Consider the following 23,535-nt stretch of genomic DNA (forward strand, 5'->3'; position numbering starts at 1 on the left):
CTTCCCAACCACCCTGGTGGGGACAGGACATCAAACACAAAGAAAATATAATAGTAATATATTCCTACCTCAGCATGCTTCTCCACAGTGACTGTGGACCTGTTTGAATTTTCTTAACGGTGGTCATCCGCTGCAGTACAGATCATTGTAGCGGGGCCCTGTTTTCTTCCAAAGTTATAAGAACAAGCGTCTCTCACATGCATGTACGGCACCTTTTAGTATGTTTAAAAGCTAGGAGGAATGTCGCAAATCATTTTTATTAAAAGACTTGTTTGTGCATCATGTTTGCTTTCATTTGCTTGTATTTAAAATAGTGTGCACACTTGCTGCTGCTTGTGCATCCTTCGCCAGGTGATCTGTGCTTGGAAATGAAACGATTGGCAGTAGATTTTCTTGGCACAGTCAGTAATGTGTAATGATGTCTCTTTCCTGTCACAGCCGAGCTGTCGCAGGCAGTGGGCGGCGGGACACTAGTGCCAGCCAAGCCCTCGCCTCCACTGCCCCCGAAGAGGACTACCCCCATTGCCAAGCCCAGTGCCCAAGAGCCCCCGAGCACAGCTCCCCCTGCTACACAGCCTTCAGAGGAGACCAGTGTCCCTGACCCAGCACTACCTACCCACATCCCCCCTTCGCCACCTCGACCTCACCCGAGCAAGCCAGACCCCCCCGACACTGCTCCGCGGCAGGCACAGATCCCCCTTCACATTATGATCCAGCGTGCCCTGACCAGCCCCGGCCCCGCCACCCCCAACCCCGAGGGCTCCCAGCGTGCCCACTCCTTGCTCTTCGACACCAGCGTGGAGAGCCAGAGTGAGCAGGGGGGCCGGGCCAAGTCTCTGCCCGTCACCATCGAGCTGCTCAAAGTGTGAGTACTGCACAGCTAGGGGTGGAAGCATTGTGGTGCATATCGGTGAACTATCATGCATAATACACCAAAGCACAACATAGCTCATTGTAGTTCGCTAAGTGGTTCTTGAATGAAGAATGTGTGCTTTTATAGTTAGAACTCATTTCTTTTTCCTTTTCATACAAGTAGTCCATTGGAATCATCACACATACTCGGATAAAACCGAAGTGATGATTCTGGGATCTCAGAAGCAACAAAGTAATATGTCTGATTTACTCCTTGGTTGCTTCTCTTATGAACTTGCAGACAAAATGAGAAATCTGGGGTGTGATCTGCAACCCAAATCTTTCTTTGAGACGCACATCAGGAATATTACTAAAATGTATTTTTATCATCTAAGAAATATCGCCAAATTGAGAAGTATTCTTTCTCACACAGATATTGAGAGATTGATGCATGCTTTTGTATCTTCTAGAATTGATGATTGTAATGCCCTATTCTCTGGTACTCATAGCCATTTTATATCTCAATTGAAACTTATACAAAATGCTGCAGCTAGAATCTGAACCGGGACTAAGACGAGATCACGTTACTCCTGTACTAGCATCTCTGCACTGGCTTCCGGTCCCATTCAGGAAAGATTTTAAGGTGTTGCTTTTAACTTGTAAGGCATTAAATGGCCTTGCACCATCGTATTTAAATGATCTTTTAATCCCATATATTCCTAGCCCTCACTCAGATCACAGAATGCCCGGTTGCTTACTGTCCCACAAATTACAAAGAAAAAAAAACAACACAGGTGGTCAAGCATTCAGTTATAGGGCCCAATACTCTGGAATGATCTGTCTAGCTCTGTAAGGGAAGCACCAACTTTCACTGCTTTTAAAACAAGATTAAACACACGCTGTTATAATGGAGCGTTTGTATGCTAAAATGATGTTTCTTTTATTCTCTGCCTTGTTTTACTGTTCTGTGTGTTTTTTGTTTAGTTTTTAATGCTTTTCTTGCATTATTTTATTAAGATTTGTCAATGTTTGTAATCTTGTGAAGCATATGTGGCCATTTTTATTGTGAAAGGCGCTATATTAAAAAGATTGTGGTTGTTAAGATGTACAGTATTGTGATACATACAGTATCGTGACATTAGTCTTCACACCCTGTTCATAGCACCCCAGCCCTCCACTGGACTGCCTGGGGGGCTGTGATTTTCATACTCCTTTACTGTGACCGATCTGACTGTGTTTCTGTCTCTCTCTCTGTCTGTCTGTCTCTCGTGCTCAGTCCTGACGATGAGGAGGAGGAGGAGCTGCCTCCAGAGCTGCAGCCTGGGAGCCGGCGTGTGTACCTGGGAGATCGTCTCTCAGTCAGTGTGATCCCTGAGGTGGGGGGGGCGGGCAGCAGTGAGGAGGAGGAGGAGGAGGAGGAGGAGGAGGAGGAGGAGGAGGAGGAGGAGCAGCAGAGTGACTCGGACTGCGATGGGCCCGTGCACTACAAAGAAGAGGAGGACGAGGAGGACGAGAGCTGCAGCAGTGAGTAGCACCCTGACACACATCCCTGTTCACTCTGAAAAATAAATCCCTAATTTAATTGAGGATGATTTATAAATTAAAAGCATGTTACTTACCACTGTTTAGAAAAATGTGTTTGTGCCTGTGACAAAACTTAAGGACAAAAAAAGGGCATACTGGAATCTGGATTTTAATCATCCTAGTTAAGTTCTGCTGCTGCTGAGGATTGGAATTGCAGTGCGTTTGAGACTTGAAATAGGTGTCTAAGAGCGGCAGGCTGGATGCCAAGACTCCCATGATGTTCGCAGCAGTAGATGGGGCATCCCCACTGTGCACCTGTGTGTGGTGTCGAGGATTTGGGGAGCCCCCATGCAACCCCTGAAGAAAGGCTTCTCTCTGCCGCAGGTTCCCTGGCAAACAAGGTGAAGCGCAAAGACACAATGGCTCTGAAGCTGAACCAACGGCAGCAGGAGGTGAATCCGGGGGACAGGGACGGCATTCCCGAGCACAGCAGGGAGCAGTGGGAGGCCTTCCGCACACAGATCGGGACAGCACTTACAAGGTACGGCACCCCTCTATGGAGAGTACAGATCCGTCTTTAGATTGGTGTTGTTTTTTTTTTTTTTTTAAGGCACTGGTTTTTTTTTTGTTTGTTTTTTTTAAACCTGTTCACTCTCTTGCCTGGCCATGCTCACACTCTGTTCATATCCATCTCTGCCTGGCCATGCTGCACACACTCTGTTCATTCCCCCCTGCCTGGCCATGCCTCTGTTCATATCCACTCTGCCTGGCCATGCTGCTCACACTCTGTTCATATCCACTCTGCCTGGCCATGCTGCTCACACTCTGTTCATATCCACTCTGCCTGGCCATGCTGCTCACACTCTGTTCATATCCACTCTGCCTGGCCATGCTGCTCACACTCTGTTCATATCCACTCTGCCTGGCCATGCTGCTCACACTCTGTTCATATCCACTCTGCCTGGCCATGCTGCTCACACTCTGTTCACACTCTGAATCACACCTGTGGTTAAAACACCTCTGTGATCTGAAGCTGTACACCTTCATGTGAACACACACAATAACAACACTGACTACCTGTTCAGGGTGTTGGCAGCTTCATAAGCATGCACTCTACAGATTTCTTAAGAGCAAGAAGTTGTGGATTCGAGCCAAAGGCAGGAGACACACCCAGTCTGCCCTGCTGGAACATGTGCAGTGCCTGCTGGCACATATATCAAGGAGTTTTCAATGTGACACCTACTGCCCCCTTGTGCTGATCATTGAGCACTACAATTAAGTGCAGAACATAATCATTCTTGTGATACTATTCACCTGAAGTTGCAGAATGAAACTGTTGTGCTGTCCATTGAGGTGGTGTTAATGTGTGCTGTGATTATATGAGATGTTAATGTGTGTGGGGTGCTGTGATTGTATGAGATGTTAATGCGTGTGGGGTGCTGTGATTATATGAGGTGGTGTTAATATGTGTGGGGTGCTGTGATTATATGAGGTGGTGTTAATATGTGTGGGGTGCTGTGATTATATGAGGTGGTGTTAATGTTGTGTTTTTCCTTCTTTTAGACGGTTGAGCCAGAGGCCGACTGCTGAAGAGCTGGAGCAGCGGAACATCCTGCAGCGTGAGTGCCGCTTTCCGCGTGGCGTTAGTGACTGCAGTTTAACGAGCCCTCGTGGCGTTAGTGACTGCAGTTTAACGAGCCCTCGTGGCGTTAGTGACCGCAGTTTAACGAGCCCTCGTGGCGTTAGTGACCGCAGTTTAACGAGCCCTCGTGGCGTTAGTGACCGCAGTTTAACGAGCCCTCGTGGCGTTAGTGACCGCAGTTTAACGAGCCCTCGTGGCGTTAGTGACCGCAGTTTAACGAGCCCTCGTGGCGAGAGTGACCGCAGTTTAACGAGCCCTCGTGGCGAGAGTGACCGCAGTTTAACGAGCCCTCGTGGCGATAGTGACTGCAGTTTAACGAGCCCTCGTGGCGTTAGTGACTGCAGTTTAACGAGCCCTCGTGGCGAGAGTGACTGCAGTTTAACGAGCCCTCGTGGCTAGAGTGACTGCAGTTTAATGAGCCCTCGCCACTCAAGATCTGTTGCTTGGGTATCCCATTTGTAGTTTTAGTTTGATCACCCCTTATTTTATCTAGAAAGATCTGCCTAGCTCTGTAAGGGAAGCACCATGTATCACTGCTTTTAAAACAAGATTAAAAACACACTGTTATAATAGAGCATTTTTATGCTATAATGATGTTCCTTTTATTCTCTGCCTTGTTTTACTGTTCTGTGTGTCTTTAGTTTGTATTGCTTTTATTGCATTGTTTTATTAACATTTGTCAATGTTTTATTCATATGAAGTTTTGCAGCAGTTTTTATTGTGAAAGGCGCTATATTAAAAATAAAGATTATGATTATTATTGTCTTACCATTAAATGCACCATTTGAAATGAGTGGACAGTCGGATGACCAAACTGCCTTCCTTTCTCCTGTTCACTGTCTAATCTGTTTGTTTAATTACCTCCAGCAAGAAATGAAGCTGATCGACAGGCAGAAAGACGGGAAATCAAGCGAAGGCTCACAAGAAAGGTAGGAATGTGGCCGATAGCCTGTGTAACCCAGGGCTTGGTGTAGTGACCCTGTGCTTTTCTAAACTCGGGTGCTGCTGTCTGTATAGTGAGTACAGTGGAGTTTGGATTTCTGTTTTCTGTAGTTTGCTAAAGTAAAAGCGGGCTTTCAAAATAATTAGGTACCGTTGTCAGTGCATCCTAGTACAGTAAATACCATTGTCAGTGCATCCTAGTACAGTAAACACCATTGTCAGTGCATCCTAGTACAGTAAATACCGTTGTCAGTGCATCCTAGTACAGTGAACACCTTTGTCAGTGCATCCTAGTACAGTGAACACCGTTGTCAGTGCATCCTAGTACAGTGAACACCGTTGTCAGTGCATCCTAGTACAGTGAATACTGTTGTCAGTGCATCCTAGTACAGTGAACACCTTGTCAGTGCATCCTAGTACAGTGAACACCGTTGTCAGTGCATCCTAGTACAGTGAACACCGTTGTCAGTGCATCCTAGTACAGTGAACACCGTTGTCAGTGCATCCTAGTACAGTGAACACCTTTGTCAGTGCATCCTAGTACAGTGAACACCGTTGTCAGTGCATCCTAGTACAGTAAATACTGTTGTCAGTGCATCCTAGTACAGTGAATACCGTTGTCAGTGCATCCTAGTACAGTGAATCACCTTGCATCCTAGTCAGTGCATCCTAGTACAGTGAATACTGTTGTCAGTGCATCCTAGTACAGTGAATACCGTTGTCAGTGCATCCTAGTACAGTAAATACTGTTGTCAGTGCATCCTAGTACAGTAAATACCGTTGTCAGTGCATCCTAGTAACTTGCACAATACTGAAACCAGGATTGATTTGATATATGTTTTTGTATATATAGAGATACATACATTGCTGCTATATAAAGGAAGGAGCATTAACTAAAAGCCATTTCTCAGCCAGTCTGTCGCAGATTTACAGTTTACACATCAAATCTTAAAGTGAGTTATTTATTTCTACAGCACCTTTCATGCTACAGCTTTAAAGTCAATAAAAACAAGTGTTACAGTAAAACGAATTCAAACAATCAAAACACATGAGCATGAACAAGCTACAGTATAGTGAATAAAAAAAAAACATGAATATTCGAGAGAAGAAAATGCATGTAAAAATTACACAATGATTTAGTACCAATATTAAAAGTGTGTTTATAGATATATGGGTGTAATATCAATACATGCATATAAATGTATTTATAGATCACTCACACCAAAAAGCACAAACCCAGCAGCTTTCTAAGTTAATACGTTATGTGGTGGGTGTCACTCATTGTATAATGAGTCTCATCTCTGAAGTTTGGGTGAGAGGACCCGGAGCAGAGCTCAGACTGAAAAGGTGTTCCCTCTACAGTAAGAGACACGACTTCTTAGAAATCACACACGAAGATTGTACTTGGGGAATAGCTTGAACCCTTTCGCTGCTAGGGCTTTTGGAACCCTCGTGCTAGAGGTTTTTCCTGAATTTGGGACTGAATCATTTCAAAGTCAAATTTCTCACAAGTCTCTAAAGGAAACAGGAAAACTATATATTGTTCTTTCAGCACAATCTGAACCTGGGCATATCTGGTCAACTAATTGAGATACCACAGGTTAAATATAAAATAAAATGAAAAATAACATTTTCTATGTAACTTTTAAATCCCTGGAAATGTATTTTTTAACATGGCAATCAGACAAATTGTATATGTTTCACATTTGCCAATATGTTGACTGTGTATGAAGAAGAAAAAAAAAATCTAAGAGTTTCTAAAGTAAACATACAAAAATAGGACACTGCTAAGTTAAATGATCTTTGCGTTTTTCATAGTGTGAACTTTGGGGCACGTAGAAACTATATTTTCAAAAACTAGATACATATAACATTCAAACTATGACATTATTTCTGCATGTGACTGCCTTACATATATAAAAAAATACATATTCTGTTTATTTATTTATTTATTTATTTATTTCCCTTGTTTCTGTATTTGCTGACCCCTCTCGAAAGCCATATACATTGTGAACCTGTAGGCTGTGAGTACACTGGTACTAGACTCCTAAACATGAGGTGATTTAACCCCTCTTACAATGCATAGAGTATAACATGCCCGATTTTAATTTTCAAAGTTAATATTACACCTCACATTACCAGGCTTATTCCAAGTTGAAAACTTTAAATTGGCAAGATAACTGTCACAGTGCTAGTCTCAAAAAGTGCTTTACAAAAACTAGAACATTTTATACTTGCAGCCTGTACAATGCCATTGATATAATTGATATACATCGCGTTTGGCCCAATATAGGGTACCCTGCAGCAATCAATAGCAATCGATTTAGTTCTGAAAGTAACTGTTGAAAATAAGATTTGCCAAAAGTAGCTCTTCGGGTCTTCTAAGTGTTGTAGCCATGACGGTGCTCAGATCAAAGCACAATCCTATAGAAATACAGACTTCAGTTGCTGACCTGACTTCCTGGATTTCAGACTGAACAACACAGACAAATCCTATGGACCGGTTTAGGCATCAGTCATGATGCATGATTTGATAGACATGACAGGTTCACCATTCACATGTCTTACAATTGTGGAAGCGATTGGTCACTAACAGCGTGCAGGGCACTGACATGTACTAGATTGCGTGCGGTACAAAATAGGGCAGCTTGTAGCAATCAATAGCGATTTGTTTAGTTCTGAAAAGAATAGTTGCAAATAAGATCAAGTTTGTCATAATAGCTCCTTGGATCCCCTAAATGTTGTAGCCATCATGAGTTCCTCAGATCAAAGCACGACCCACAGTGTAACACAGACTTCAGCTTGCTGACTTGACTTCCTGGATTCCAAACTGAACAACACAGATAACTCCTATAGGCTGATATAGACATCAATCATCCACTGTTTGAATGATGTGACCAATACACCATTCACACATTTCTAGAGCTTAAACCCTCCCACACGCTCCATTTCATGAAATGATTGGTTACTCACAGCCTGCGGGACAGTGTGATATATTGATGGACGTACACCGTCCCCTAGCACGAAAGGGGTTAAACAAATATTTTTATTTTTGTAAATGCTTGAGTTCAAAATCAACAGGAAGCGGCGAGACTGTTTAAAAACAGAATGCAACCAAAGAAACACGTTTTCAAACATTTGTAGCGATTCTGGTTACAATTTCTTCAGAGAATCTAGTGTCAAGGGGATAAGAATTCAGAGATAGCGTGGAAGTTAATAGGATGCTGTGTTACAAAAGGTACCAGGTTCATATTTCGTTTTTATTTTTGAAGATTGGAATTGGTTGTGGTGGTCTGTGCACAGGAGAAGAGGTACTGGAATGTTGGTTACTGCTCTGTGATTGGTTGATTTGTATGCCCCTCTGTCTCTCTCTGTTGCAGCTGAGTCAGAGGCCCACAGTAGCAGAGCTGCTGGAGAGGAAGATCTTGCGTTTTCACGAGTATGTGGAGTGCACCAATGCACACGACTATGACCGCAGGGCTGACAAGCCGTGGACGAAGCTCACTCCAGCTGATAAAGTACGGGCTCCGTTCGCTCTCTCCAGAGTGCCAGTTTGTGCACTCCCAGCAATGTGCCCTATAGTTAGGCAAAAATATGTTGCTGGCTGTTGAGTTAAATATGACCATCCTCCTGACTGAAATAACCACAGCACTCTGTGAACCTTCATGGAGTATTCTGTTTCTATAACAAGTACAATGTAGGGAAAAGAATGTATCTTTGAACCGAAATTAAACTACTGAATTCAGAGAATCTGTGATTTGCCCGGTGATTCTGTTATTGGATGTGAAAGAATGCAAAATGAATTCCAAAATGAGATCCATTTAAAAAATAAAATTATTCACTCTGCAGCATCAATTATGAAATAGTTATTCTATGATGGCTCTCAACTCTCAATATTTCATCATAAAGATGAGAGGGTTATCGCTATAACTTGTGTAAAATGACAAATTGCACATCCTGTTTCATTTTATGTTTTCTTGGCTTTTTCCCTCCTGCAGGCTGCGATCCGAAAGGAGCTCAATGAATTCAAAAGCTCAGAAATGGAAGTTCATGAGAAAAGTAGGATATATACAAGGTGAAGAACTCTCTAAAAATCCAGCATTTTATCATGAGCCCTGTGTAGAAATAAGACATGTTGCTGTAATATCTCACACCAGACCACAGCTGAGATGGTCAGTGAGACAACATTGATTATCCAATACAGGATTGTCTCAGGGGTGAATCTGAAGAAGAGGCACAGATCGTATTTAGTGTTTTGAACACTTCAGTAAAGTGGGAAAACATATTGGCAAGGCAGCCCAACAGCAGGTGAAGGGTCTTTGTAAGGTCACTAATGTTTGTCAAGACCTCCTCAATAAGGTCTACCCTGTATTGAGTTTAAATGCGTTTTTACACATCTTATATATTTCCTTTTCTTGGTTTTCAGGTTTCATCGGCCTTAGCGTCCCCGATATTGGGAATCTAGCACTTACTGTTTAAGTCCTGCAAGGTATTGCAGAGACTTTGTGCTCCCTACGGGACTGCCGCTCTGAATGTACTTCATCAGGAATCCTGGAACAATAATAATAATAATAATAATAATAATAATAATAATAATAATAATAATAATAAGACAAAGAAGAAGAGTAATAGAAAGAAGATGCAGTATTTCACCCACAAACTGGGTGACTGTGTGCCAAGGCAGCGGAAGGAGAGGGAAGGTTTGAATTCAAGACCTCTCTGCTCGGTGATCTGCATTCCTGCTGGAGAAATTGGCCTCAACGCTCTGCCTTCTTCCTCAGAAATGATGCCTGTTTGCCTCTACTATGTACAGAACATTAGATTTTTTTATTGTATTGTATTTTATCTTTTTTTTTTTCCATTTGGAATGATCAGGGAAAAAAAAAAAATCTAACAAAATGGACCTTAATGTCTCCTAACCGTTCACTGGAAATGCTTGTATATAAACTGCTGTAGTGTTTCATAGCAGGATAACCTATGGAAAATAGTAATAATAATGTTGCAAATATTCCTATTGCACAAACATTAGTTTAAGTAAGACCCATCTCTAATTTGGGGGTTGGTTTTTTTTGCGTCACTACTGGCCAACAGTTGAGAATTTTAGGTGGATTATAAAGGCTTCTGCCACAGCACAAAGTTTCTACAGAGCAACTGGTTGCATTTCTTCATGCTGTACAGCTGGATTCTTCCAGTCTTAATTGTAGTCCTTGATATCAGCTCAGATACTAACTAATCACATGATTAGTGAGATAACCGCTATTTAAATGATCCCACACAACTACCCCCGAAGAACCTCCCCCCTGTATCATTGGAAGAGGACGGCTCCTTAAATACACATAAACACACTATGTAGTAGATTGACATTCAGGGTATAGACACACAACACCACAGCCCACTTTGAGATTGACAGGGAGAATCATTTCGGCAGGAACTTTTGTTCCTTTTGTTTCCTTTAGTTTTTGTTTGGCCAGTAGGAAGTCGATTCCCCCTCCTTTGCTGTATAGAATTGTTTCTGCACATGAAATTCATTGCGCTGTATATCTTGTCTTCCTATCTTACACAAAAAATGAAAATAATTTTAAATATATTTAAAAAATAAGTATTATAGGGATTTTTTTAAGTAAAAAATATCTGACAATGAATTAGACACTACTACTGGAACTGGTAGCTAATGGGTGCCTGCTCTGTATTTTATCTCATGGATGCATTTTTTTTTTTTTTTGAAATATGCTACAGAATTTTAGCAAGACCTCTTGGAAATGTAAAAGCTGTTGCAGAATTTAATTAAACACTTATTAAAATACAAGTTTCTTTGTAACGGCTGTTTAAATATAATTGCTGTGTTTGATTTAACAATCTTTTTTTTTTTATTAAAGAAGTATTAATGCTTATTCCAGAAAAATTGGTTCTAAAGACACAGGTTTGATTTATGGTGAAGATGGGTGGCATATTAGTATTGCACAGGCTGCAGGGTGCTAACTGGTGTGCATGCCTGTTGTGTATTGTATCTCAACAATGTATCTCTTTTTTTTAATCTGCAGAATGTTAGCAACACCTCTTCACCTATACACAGCGCAACACTAATATGCTTCCCCTCTCCAGAATCAACTCTAGGGCTCCTTTTAAAAGCATTCTTTTGCTGGAATTGTCAAATGTAATTGAAATAGCTTTTTAATTTTACGTTTGACTTCCTATTTTATGATATTTACTTCTCATTCAGATTGATTCAGAGCTCGGGCTCCAATATTTACTTCCCATTTTGCTTTGTCTGTCTGGAGTTAGCTTTGAGGAAGAGAGAGCATAAGAAATTCTAGAACAAGAAAAGGCCATTCGGCCCACCTATGCTCTCACGCCTGGTCCGGTAGAACTCGGGAGAGGAAAAACAAACACTAACCAGGTTAGTAGAGGGAATGAAACCTCTGGGAATCTGGCTGTACGGACCACCCTTCCTCAGGCTGCTCGCTAAAGGTCTTTATTGTGGTCACAGGGAGGGTTATACAGTATTGTTCATGACAGCATTCAGTCTACTCTGGAAGGATCCGATAGTCTCTGCTTCGACAACTGTCCGGCAGACTGTTCCAATGGTTCACCACCCTTTCTATAAAAAAAAGCTCCTTCTCCCCTCAGTTCTGAAAAATAGCAGGAGTGGCAAATGCCATTGCAGCAGCAAAAATATCTAGACAGCATTGGACAGACATGGCAAATTACATTTAATAGAGAAAAGTGTAAGGTACTGCACGCAGGCAATACAAATTTGCATTATAAATACCGTATGGGAGATGAAGAAGGAATCTATGAAAAAGACCTAGGAGTTTATGTTGACTCAGAAATGTCTTCATCTAGACAATGTGGGGAAGCTATAAAAAAGGCCAACAAAATGATTGGATATATGATGAAAAGTGTTTAAATCAAGGGAAGTAATGTTAAAACTTTACATTAGTAAGACCTCATCGAGAATACTGTGTGCAGTTTTGGTCACCTCGCTACAAAATGGATATTGCTGCTCTAGAAAGAGTGCAAAGAAGAGCAACCAGAATTATTCTGGGTTTAAAAGACATGTCATATGCAGACAGGCTAAAAGAATTGAATCTATTCAGTCTTGAATAAAGACGACGACACGACAATCTGATTCAAGCATTAAAAATTCTAAAAGGTATTGACAATGTTGACCCAAGGGACTTTTTCGACCTGAAAAAAGAAATAAGGATCAGGGGGTCACAAGTGGAGATTAGACAAACGGGCATTCAGAACAGAACATAGGAGGCACTTTTTTACACAGAAACGTGAGTGTCTGGAACCAACTCCCCAGTAATGTTGTTGAAGCTGACACCCTGGGATCCTTCAAGAAGCTGCTTGATGAGATTCTGAGATTAATAAGCTACTAACAACCAAACGAGCAAGATGGGCCGAATGGCCTCCTCTTGTTTGTAAACTTTCTTATGTTCTAATTGTGTTACAGGCTGTCCTGTGCCCGTAATTGCCCCTGTAATAATTGCCCCTTGATAATGAAGTGTGGGAAACACTAGTACCCCAGGCACCCCACCTTCAATAGACCAGGCCGTGCACCAGTGTGGGGTCGTTGCTTTGGCCCCATAGTATGTCTGTGCTTGAGGCCCACTGGTCCGGTATATTGAGAGGGGCTGGAGTAACCTCACCCTCTTTGTAACACTGCGTACCAACTCCCATTGATTTGATTTGTTACCATTCTCCCACCAGACCCCAGCCTTGTCTCATTAATGCTCCCCCCATTTTCTGATCTGTCTCTCTTTGTTAGTTTCTTGGACAAAAAAGGAGGGAAAACATCAGCAATCATGTCCCTTTATTTCTTTTCTGCCACGTTTACGTGTGCGGTCAAGACTCCCATTGATTTAACCAATTCTTTGTAGTTTGGCTAGTCTCGGCCGAGAACGGTATGGCAACAGGGCAGGGGCAGCAACTCTACCCCAGCTGGGGACCAGCCTTGGCCTCCATGGATAGAAGGCAAGGTTGCCCATTGGGGTTGGCAGTCTAGGAGGTCTCGGACCCGGTGTTGTGGGTGGAGCGTGAGAGAAGAATTGGTGCTCGGCTGCTCCTGTGAACCGGAGCGGTGAGTAGGGAGTCTTCGAAATCCTTGGCCAGTTTCACAGCATCTTCCAGGGTGTCAGGGTTGTGGCTTCTGGGCGGGGTTTAGCCAGTCACACAACTTCTGCACTAGTTGCAGTTGAATTAACCGCCTGTCAAACTCCATGTTTTTTTGCTGACTGTTGGGGGGGCGACTTTATTGTCGCTTGTGGGCCGGATGTGGCCCGCGGGCCACCAGTTGAAGAGGCCTGGTTTATGGGGTCCTGGATGTTGTCACTTTCATTCTCTTGATGTTGGTTGTGATCTTTAAATTTTGAAGTGGCTCAAATTTGTTTGATGTTGTGACAAAGGCGGCTGTAGTGGGGACATCAGACCAGAAGAAACACACAGTACTGCGAGAGTATGGATCTGCTGCTGCGCGGTTTATTATTATAAAATAAAACAGGACAAAAACAGGACACGGCACTTGCAGCCAAAACAAAGAGATAAACAAAAACGAATTACACAGACAAACACGGTGATCTGAATTTATGATTTACTGTACATTATTATTTTATTATTACCTCTGTCTCCAATCCCGTTCTCCACTCACTGAACACACAACACCGAGTGAGTGAAAACATGCTGCTTTTATGCAGCTGTACCGAGACTCGATTGCTAATCAATCATTTAATTGGAGTCGCGGTACAACTGCACGTGAATTCATAAAGTGCAATTCCCCGTTCTCATATATTACTTTTTACTTGCATGTGAAGTGCTGTGCAATCCTTGTGCCCAAATACAAATATACATTTTAAACACTTGTGTTACACAGACCCGTTTATATCCCGTGTACTAATGACTACATACCAACATTAACACACAACATACAACACAAAATACACACATGGGTGGGCACTTTGCCACAGATGTACTGATTTTTGGTGGTTGTCTTTGATGATGTTTCTTTTTTCCCCCCTGTCTCTGCCTATCTGAACCCAGCTGTTTTAACCCTCTTCTATCTCCCGTGGTTTTCTGTCTGTTAGGGATGCAGACTTCCAGGAATTGTGGGTGTGCCAGCTCCTCACACTCCTGTTGCTCTCTCATTTCGTGCAGCTCCATTTCTAGCATACTTACTCATTAAAACAAGTCCTGGGTGTTACAGCACTTCACACACACTTGGTTTAGCTGTGCTGGGTTTTCTCAGATTTTCCACACCATGCAGGTGTCACAGATTACTGGCTGGAAGATGTCAAGTTCTTACTTTATTTTTTTGTAAGTTTAGTTTAGTTTCTGCAGCTGTCAACCTGCTTTCAAACTGTTTCTAACTGCTCTGTACTTTTCCACATCTGTACTTCTCCCATGCTGTTGCTCCTTGTCGCTGTATGAACTGTCTATTGCATCTGCTCTGAAAACATGCCAACTGCCCCCCATACCATGAAGTGGACACTCACTGGCCAGTAAAGACGGAGAATCGATGTCACGACTGCATGCAAAAAGACCAGATTTCGATGTGACAAATGCAAGTTACCTGTATGCCCAACATGTATGAGAGATTTCCACGAGTAGGCGTAGGACTCAAATAACTCCAATTACACTATAAGATGTAGGCGGGAAGAGGAGGACAGGGTGAGTGTAGGAAGTGTGTGTGTGTGTGTGTGTGTTTGTAGTATCAAAGCCTGTTTAACTGTTTAAAATGAGATACACTGAGGAAATAAATGTTAATGAAATAATGTGTACATGTTATTTGTTAATTTAGCAGATGCCTTTATCCAAGACGACTTACAGAGACGTTTTGTTTTTTTTGTGCACATATTCCCAGTGGTTAATTTGTGCCGGGGCTTGCATGGCTTCGCCCCGGCACCTCTGGGCTTGACGAGGCATAGCACTGTCATAAAATGTTTTCCTCTCAAATACATTTTCTTAAAATTCTCAACACAGTTGTATCCTTTCTGCAAGTTCTTGCGTGCGCTAAATAGAGACCCCTGCCAATAGAGTCCACTGCCAGGGACATTTAATTACTTCACGATTTCAGCTGCGTGACACAAAGCTGACACTGGCTGCAAAGAAGGACTTTTTTTTTTATATACACAAATAAGCTTACTTGATTTGAAAAACGCCTTGAATGATACAGGCAGATTCCTGCACTACTTGGTTTGATTGAATGAGTCGCATACACACGCCTCATTCTGAAAGCTGAACATTAATTTCAATAAACAAGCTCTGAATGAAAAAACTAAATATTGTAGATTACTTCACTAAAGTGAAAACTTGCTTCGTTATTTTTAAATACCACTGCTCAATCTCCACAAACTGCGGGTTCAGTTGCATTAACAGCGCTGATAATGTTAGCTATAGATAAATATTACTACAGCGCAGACCATGGGTCAGACCAATGTTTGCGTAGGGTGCGGTGTGTAACACTCTGCTTGATTGCAAACACTGGTACTCTGGCTCGGGTAGCGATTGCACTGCCACCACCTGATAGAGTGGATGTGATAGAGAGTGGGAGAGGGTAGAGGTTCAATAACCCATCAGAAAAAAGAAAAAAACCTAAACAACAAAGCACTCTGTGCAACAAATAAAATAACCACCACACTCAGCAATTTAAAACAGTAACAGCAAATACAAATGTGCAGTCACACACACACACACACCTGCCAGTCCAGTACAGTGCACTGACTGCTCTCTATCCAACACTCCCCTGGCTTTTCTAACTGAGAGTCTGGCCGCTCACAAAGAACTAATAGCTAAATGAGGGCAGGTAAATACTGAACCTCTAACTAAATACAGCAGTTGAAAGGGGCAATGTTTATTCGGAGGGCAAGCTGTAACATTACACGAAAAGCTCGGGTCTTGCCTGAGTTAGTGTGCTGGCACGCCCTCAACAATCTCGATAGTTGAAAGGTCCCTGTAATATGCTGCCCCTTACTCTGGCATTTCACACAGCGGTCTGCGGTGTTTCAAGGCCGTGCGCTATCTGTTGTGCTTTGTCTCTGTTACAGTCTCTCGGTGTTGTCCCGTTTCTCTCCTCGCTGTCATTCCGATTGTCCGGCTAGCTCCAGACTCCACACACCTGTCTTTAATCATGCGCTCTCGCAGTAAGCCTGTGCGCCCCCCACTGCTCTCCCCCCGCTCTTAAATACTTCTCCTGCCTTACCTTTAACAAGGTAACTGTAATTCAACCAAGCGTCCAAACAATACCTACAAAACATGCCTTTATACACCAGCCCAGACATTACAGGTGTATGTTTTCTTTCTTTTTCTTTTTTTTTTTTATCAATGGCCTTCAGGAGTCATATGAATGCCTTTCCACATATTTAACTTGAATCCGATTAAATGCCAAACCATAACATAACATAGAATAATAGTGCGTGTACAGCGCAAAAGAAAAGTGGACGAGCAAGCTATATTGTGAATGTGCGGTCCTTAAGAACGGTATTATTGTCACTTCTTGCGCCCCGGCACCTCTTTCTTTACACTGGGTATCCCTAACCTCAGTGTCCAGTGAAGACGTATGAATAATCCCCCCCCAAAAAGCGAAACAAACAAAAAAAAACCCAAACAAAAAAACTTTTTTTTTTTTAACTCATAAGTAATTCCAAGATTTTTCTTTGTTTACCATTTAAGATAATTTGCGCATGAGCTGGTTAATCGTGGATAATTCCGGTTTCGTCTCCGCGGTGGTGTGCATGTTATGAAGCTGCGCCCCTGTTTTCTCCATTTCGGCGCTGACTGCTCTCGGGTGACGCTGTCGGTCACTCCCCTTGGTATTGCAGAGCCTGCACTCCGGGACTGTCTCTAGGAAGACACTCTCCTGCAAGCAGTTAGAAGCACACAAGAGCCACAGCACCGGTGAAGTATGAACGAAACACACTTTCCTTTGATCACGATTGGGTTTGAAAGACATCAGCTGGGGCTGCATTACCTTATCAAATCGGCTGACTGGTGGTATCTGTGATATTAGAAACCGCAGAACTTGTTGGAAACCGCGCGCATTTGGGCCCGTGTGGATTTATATATATATATATATATATATATATATATATATATATATATATATCGATTTGTTTATTGTGTAGTATAGTCAGAGTTTGTGTTTTCGTACTCGCGCGTTTGTGAGGGTGTGATTAATAAAGTTATTGGAAACCATCTCGCTCTTGTTTGTGTTAATAATGATCCAGTGGAAAGCAATCTCTAAGGGAACAGCAGTTATGCACAGGGACTTTGCTGTGTATTCTTCTATATAGAAAATACAAGATTTTAAAGTGAAATGCCGGTACTTGGAGAACAAGGCATGCCATGCTTCTAGTGTTTACGTTTTGCTTGCCAGTAGTTTGCACGATACATAGCGACTCGACTGAATTCGGGTTTTTAATTCAGACGCGCTGCTGTGATAGGAACCACGACATGCAGCGAGAAAACTGTCCGAGGGGACGAGGCGATGGATCGGTGTTCAGGGTGAATATAAAACGCTGCCTGCATTGAGCGCCATGTCAGCCACAGGGCTGCCTGCAGAGCTGGCGACGCACGGCGATGACGTGCTTACTGGAGACTCTGGCTCTGGGAGAGTGTGTGTCTTGCTTTTCAGTAAAGGTTTTGCTGCAGTTTTTAACGGTGTTACCAGCGAGTTCTGTTTGTGAACGAGCCTTTTGCAGTTAGTTTTATGCAATAACTGAGAATTTACTACATCCTGACGCAGCGTGTTGTGTTTGAAGTCCGAGCCTCCAAATGCATTGAACGTTTAGGCACCAGTAGAGGATATGGGGTTGTCTTCATACGCAGGACATGTTACAGCTCACAGTTAATAATCAAATCTGGGGTAAAGTTAGAAAAAACGTCTTGCCTTGTGCGGGAATTTCAGTGTCACTCTACTCCACGTACTTTAATAATATATTATAAACCGCATGTTTAAAAAAAGCAAGCCTTGGAGAGTTAATATTGTAATCCTTCAAGAGTTGTGTTTTGGTTGTTTGTTAAATTGAAACAGGAAAATAACATGCCGGGGAAAAAGACAGTGAAGAGGCCGCCCCCGCCCGAGGAAGTCAAGGCAGCCAAGAAAGTGAAAGGTAATTTGGCAAGTGTGTTTCTTTCTAGTGGAAACCAGCAGCTGCAAATCCAGTAGTTCACATGGTGTATTCAGCAATGTTTAGGAGAAACGGTGCAGTTGTGGAGTAGTTTAGCTGTAACAACGAGACTGTGCAATCAAATGCTGCACACTGCCTTCAGTCTAGACTCTAGAGCTTCCAGTTGGCACTGGATGGAGTAAAAGTCTTCTTTTTTTGTATTACAATGCTAGTGAAGGAGTGTGTTGGGCTGTATTAATGGTTGTTTCTGTCCCCAGTCTCTTTAGTGTCACACAGCTCTCACAGGACAGTACCGGGCCTGGTGCTGGTACTGGGGCAGGGAGACGTGGGGCAACTGGGGCTGGGTGAGGATGTGATGGAGAGGAAGAAGCCGACACTCGTCTCCCTCCCGGAGAAGATTGTCCAGGCCGAGGCTGGAGGGATGCACACAGTGTGCCTCAGTGAAACTGGCAGTGTGAGTGTGGATGGCATGTTTATTCCTTTCTCTGTTGTGTCAGATACATAATGGTGTATAAATAACATCTCTATTGTACTGTGTGTATTATTGGCAGGATACAGCATACCTTTCTATACCCAGAGGTTAAAAGGCATGTGTCATGTGGGTTATCCATTCTAGCAAACCTCTTTTAAAGGAGTACTAACAAATGTTATAGAACCTTATCAACACTAACAACACTGTCACTGGTCCTCCTTTTCTTCTGATGAAGATCTTCATTCTTTGCTTGTTTTCGATACTGCAGTTTGGACTTCTTTCCCAGCAGTTGTAGCTGGGGGTTTTACAGTCCCTAACATAACATTGTATCATATTGATGGCTTTAAATACTGTTGAAGGGAATGGGAATGCCCTCAAGTAAATACTGATTGTAACTTTCTTTAGATCTACACTTTTGGTTGCAACGATGAAGGTGCTTTGGGGCGTGATACGTCTGTGGAAGGGTCGGAAATGAGTCCCGGTAAAGTGGAACTGAAGGAGAAAATGGTGCAGGTGTCGGCGGGCGACAGCCACACTGCAGCGCTGACAGAAGAGGGCAGGGTTTACATCTGGGGATCCTTCAGGGTACAGTGCATGCATGGATATTAAAATAACACCAGTACCCATTCAAGAAAAGAAACCTGCATCTTGCATTGCTCACCTTGCTTTTGTTTTTTGTTAGGATAATAACGGAGTGATCGGTCTATTGGAACCAATGAAGAAGTGCATGTTGCCAGTGCAGATTCCAATAGATGTTGCAGTGCTCAAAATAGCATCAGGTGAGATGGCTGAACTGATTCTCCTTTCTTCAGATTCAGTGCATGAATAATACAAACTCTGCTAAACATTTTACCATGTGTTGGTTCTGTATTGTCAAGGCAACAAAGAATGGTTGTGCATTAACCAGCCAAGAAATGAATACCAGATTTACAAGAACTGTGACAATGGTAGAATGCATTGTATAGTTTGGGTACAATAGTATAGCTGATTTTATTTGGCAGCAAGAGAAAATGAGTTTTCATAATTCATTCTGTCTTTTTAGGCAACGACCATCTTGTGATGTTGACAGTGGATGGAGAGCTTTACAGCTCAGGCTGTGGAGAGCAGGGGCAGCTGGGAAGAGTCCCCGAGCGCTTCACCAACAGAGGGGGCAGGAGAGGCCTGGGTGAGTCCTCCTCTTGGGATGTATGGAACTGGGTGAAACGCTAGCTTTATTTAACTATATATAATATTTTAACCCTTTGCAGTCCATTTACTCAGCGCTTGTCAGGCGCGTTACGTCCAATTTATTTTCACAGGCGCTGTTTAAAATATATATATTTCAGAGTAAAACAGGTTTAAAAAGGCATTGAATCACAAAAGGACACTCAGTACTGTGTCTCCAGCCAAGCCCCACCTCTTGTTCGCTGTATTTTTCACATGCCTCATTATAGAAGTGCAAACTGATAGATCCAAGTCATTATTTTATTTCTATAACATCTCAAAAAGCTCTGCAAATGTCTGTGATATTCTTTGAGTGCTGGATGCAGAAGCAGCTGTCTCCTTTGTTTATGTCCGTGTTATCTCTGTGGTGCATGGGGCTATCAAATATGTCCCCTTTTATTCGGCTCCTATCGGTCTCACTCAGCCATTGAAAGGTTTTCTCAGCTTTTTCCAGAGAAAAAACAACTAGAGACCTGTGCTATTTGTCTTTTTGATGATCAGGACAGGGTCTGACATCGGACTGGAAAGGGAAAATTGGAATTTCGGACCTGGTCCGACATAGGACCGCAAAGGGTTAACAGACACCCCTGTGTTGGCAGTTGTTCCACTACTTTGTATTGTTTTCGCTTGGTTTCAGAGCGCCTCCTGATCCCCCAGTGTGTCCCTGTGAAAGGCAGGAGCAAGGTTCGCTTCCAGGACGTGTTCTGTGGGGCTTACTTTACCTTCGCTGTGTCACAGGAGGGTCACGTCTACGGCTTTGGGCTCTCCAATTACCACCAGCTAGGTGAGCTGCAGAGTGATACAGTAGCGTTAAGAAGCGGACAATCGCCCAGGTCCAGCGTGTTTCTGTTAAGGATGCCACAAGTACACTTGTTTCTGATTCATTAAGCTTGTGATATTGTGTACTGCTTATCAATCCACGGTCACAAAGTACATCCTGTGGCATTAATGCAAACGTGCTTTGCAATATCATCACTGTATAGTGCTGGTCTGCTTGACTAATAGTTTTCTGAAAGCTGTGGGCTGGTTGGAATGGGGAGTTCAATAATGAGTTATATTTTCTTACCAATCACAATATATTTGCAGCCTGCAATAAATTGATGCAGGCATGTTTGGGGCTTTCCAAATCTTCAAACTTTTGAATATCAGATGTATAAATTGCATGTGTTTATAACCAGGTTTTCTAAGTGTAGGGTGACCAGCTCTTCCTGGTGTTTGACATTGTTTGTCAGGTGGCTTTAGCATTTACAGATGGTAATGCAGAAACAAGCTAGAGATCAATTGAGTACAACAGGAAATATTACAAATGCAATCCTCGCCCTGTTGTAGGAACTCTAAGCACCAGCAACTGCTTCGCTCCTGTAAACCTCACCGCCTTCAAGAACTCCACCAAGTCCTGGGTGGCATTTTCTGGGGGACAGCACCACACTGTCTGTCTGGATTCTGAAGGTAAGGACAGAAATGAAACAAGTGAGAGAATACAGGAACTTGTGTACGGAAAAGATTTCACTACTGGGATGGAAGTAAGACTCCTGTTTCATAGCAAGTGAGCATAGTCTGTAGTTAACGTGCTCTGGTGTGTCTTATAAAACTCAAAGTAAAATCAGGAAAGGGTTAAAATGTTTTGCAATGATACTTGGTGTGTTAAGTATCCCTTATGAGTTTTGGGTATTGTCTGAGTTGTTGGCTATTTGTTTTGTTATTTGCTAAATGAAATGTGCTTTTTAATAAACCAGTTATTTCTCCACACAGTGTTGTACGTTGCTGTTGGAAATGGTGGCAACATTATGTCTTTTTTGTTGCGGCTTTGCTGTGTGGAAGTAATAAACAAGAACCAAACGAGTTTGTTTTTTTTTTTTTACTTCACTTTACGTTGCTGTTTCCATTACCGTAAACCTCATGTTATTAGTTTATGAAAATGTGTCGACGGCCGGTTTACTGAGAAGAAACGGCAATGGCAAGGAAAGAAAAAAATTCATGAGTAAAACGCAGTGTCGAATTTATGTACTATTTATTTCAGGAATAAACAAAGTAACGTTTAACTTGAACTGCTGTTTGGCATCCTTTGATTTGTAGTTAATTCACTGGGGTAAAGTAAGTCCTACACAACTTATTCTTTACTCCTGGGATAATTTTCTATTTTAACATGTTATATATTGTAAGATCTTGCTGTAAAATAAAGGCACACACACAGGGGCCACACCCTCTCCCCTGCAGTTTCTACCTGCGTTCAGAGCAACATAGCGGCTTTTATTCCTTTTTGAAAAACAAACAAATATTTAAATTATTAGCAAATCTCTTTCCTCAGGTAAAGCGTACAGCCTGGGCAGGGCAGAGTACGGGCGGCTGGGTCTGGGGGAAGGAGCCCAGGAGGTGAAGGAGCCCACAGTCGTGCCGGGGCTGACGGGCGTGCAGTCTGTGGCCTGTGGAGCTTCAGTGAGCTGTGCTGTCACCAAGGATGGTATGGAAATTCAGTGGAGTCCATGTAGAGCGCAGGTTCTGCTCCCCGGTGGCTTCCCTACTGTGTTTGAGTTGCTGGTCTTGGCTGTGTGCTGTTGGCATTTGCCCCCCTTTGCGAGTTAGGGAGCAATATCAGCTGGGAACAGTTCAGCATCACAGCGGAGACATTAGGGTTACCAGAACCATCCATTGCCTAGGCTTGGTGAGCTTGTAAAATTGATCCCACATTTTTATTTATTTATTTATTTATTTTAACAGAAAGTTGGGGGTACAACATCTACAATAGTCTGTTCTCTAGAATTTCCTGTTGCGATAGTTCCTCTGAAATTGACATGCAGCAGGGAGATGTATCACAGAATACTTTTCATGTACGGGACACTAATTAACACAAACGTGTGCTACATAAGCAAGTGGTTCCTGAGATCTCCAAAGCTTGTGATGTATTGTATTTCTGTGTTGCTGTTTGCAGGACGTGTGTTTGCTTGGGGAATGGGCACTAACCTGCAGCTGGGCACAGGGGAGGAGGAGGATGAGTGGAGTCCCTTGGAGATGACGGGGAAACAGCTGGAGAACCGGGTAGTACTGTCTGTGTCCAGCGGAGGGCAGCATACTGTGCTTCTGGTCCAGGACAAACAGCAAAGCTGATGAACTCTGCAAAGCCAAGAATCTGAAAAGACAGAGAGACACTGAGCCATACATCTCTGGAGGAATCTGCATATAATCACCTACTGGAAAACGTACTCTTCAGTCTCAAGATGTGAGAGTTATAGTCTGAACTGGGATGGATTGATAGATCATGATAAAAGAAAAAAAATATATACTTTTTAATTGTGTTTGTTAGTTTTTGAGTCTTCAGTTTGCTATCCAGGGACATTTGTCAATATACAAAAAACGTCTTTTAAGACAGAGACAAAATAAACCTCTAACCAAAAGCGATCGTAGTTCACATTGTGATTTTAGTAGTATTTTCAAATGTACAGAGTTGTCCTTGTAAATTACCTTTTTGTTCTACAAAGAGGTGGATGAACCCATGATAGTATATCTGCTGAAGTTACCATTATACAGGCTGGCTTGTAATTCACGTGCCATATTTAAACTTTATTAAATATTAGGTTGCTGGTGTTTGGATGCATGCACTGTTTCTTGGAGATGACGGGGAAACAGCTGGAGAACCGGGTAGTACTGTCTGTGTCCAGCGGAGGGCAGCATACTGTGCTTCTGGTCCAGGACAAACAGCAAAGCTGATGAACTCTGCTGCCAAGAATCTGAAAAGACAGAGAGACACTGAGCTCATACATCTCTGGAGGAATCTG

The 23,535-nt window shown here is 42.7% G+C and overlaps 3 protein-coding genes across 19 annotated transcripts in view; all 3 read left to right on the forward strand.

Annotated features, from left to right (window-relative positions):
* Positions 1-10,766, forward strand: part of phactr4b (phosphatase and actin regulator 4b) — a 56,010-nt gene extending 45,244 nt beyond the window's left edge. For all 9 annotated transcript variants that reach the window (XM_041234079.1, XM_041234080.1, XM_041234086.1 and 6 more), the window contains 8 exons: positions 439-865; positions 2,129-2,376; positions 2,761-2,917; positions 3,940-3,995; positions 4,886-4,947; positions 8,341-8,478; positions 8,959-9,035; positions 9,387-10,766. In XM_041234079.1, the coding sequence (XP_041090013.1) occupies positions 439-865; positions 2,129-2,376; positions 2,761-2,917; positions 3,940-3,995; positions 4,886-4,947; positions 8,341-8,478; positions 8,959-9,035; positions 9,387-9,402 (1,181 nt within the window). In that variant the 3' untranslated portion in view covers positions 9,403-10,766. The remainder of the gene's footprint in view (positions 1-438; positions 866-2,128; positions 2,377-2,760; positions 2,918-3,939; positions 3,996-4,885; positions 4,948-8,340; positions 8,479-8,958; positions 9,036-9,386) is intronic.
* Positions 1-23,535, forward strand: part of pum1 (pumilio RNA-binding family member 1) — a 507,081-nt gene that overhangs the window by 349,564 nt on the left and 133,982 nt on the right. The gene's annotated exons all lie outside the window — the stretch shown is intronic.
* rcc1 (regulator of chromosome condensation 1) lies at positions 16,732-23,471 on the forward strand. Of its 3 annotated transcripts, XM_041234089.1 has the most exons (11): positions 16,732-16,860; positions 17,991-18,069; positions 18,345-18,541; positions 18,965-19,144; positions 19,242-19,338; positions 19,602-19,724; positions 20,400-20,546; positions 21,092-21,211; positions 22,071-22,223; positions 22,692-22,771; positions 23,372-23,471. In XM_041234089.1, the coding sequence occupies exons 2-11, from the start codon at positions 18,000-18,002 to the stop codon at positions 23,465-23,467; spliced, it is 1,263 nt and encodes a 420-aa protein (XP_041090023.1). In that variant the 5' UTR covers positions 16,732-16,860; positions 17,991-17,999; the 3' UTR covers positions 23,468-23,471. The 3 variants fall into 3 exon arrangements, with proteins under 3 accessions (XP_041090023.1, XP_041090022.1, XP_041090024.1); XM_041234088.1 differs by lacking the exon at positions 23,372-23,471 and having other exon boundaries at positions 16,735-16,860; positions 22,692-23,154; XM_041234090.1 differs by lacking the exons at positions 16,732-16,860; positions 23,372-23,471 and adding an exon at positions 17,540-17,822 and having other exon boundaries at positions 22,692-23,154.

The sequence above is a fragment of the Polyodon spathula genome, chromosome 32 (assembly GCF_017654505.1).
Source record: "Polyodon spathula isolate WHYD16114869_AA chromosome 32, ASM1765450v1, whole genome shotgun sequence".
NCBI lineage: Eukaryota > Metazoa > Chordata > Actinopteri > Acipenseriformes > Polyodontidae > Polyodon > Polyodon spathula.

Excerpts from the sequence above, each read along its gene's own strand:
- rcc1 (XM_041234089.1), top strand. The coding sequence starts at position 18,000 with ATGCCGGGGAAAAAGACAGTGAAGAGGCCGCCCCCGCCCGAGGAAGTC. Across the intron at positions 19,725-20,399 it reads AGGGGGCAGGAGAGGCCTGG|AGCGCCTCCTGATCCCCCAG; the intron begins GTGAGTCCTCCT and ends GCTTGGTTTCAG. Across the intron at positions 22,772-23,371 it reads ATGAGTGGAGTCCCTTGGAG|ATGACGGGGAAACAGCTGGA; the intron begins ATGACGGGGAAA and ends TGTTTCTTGGAG.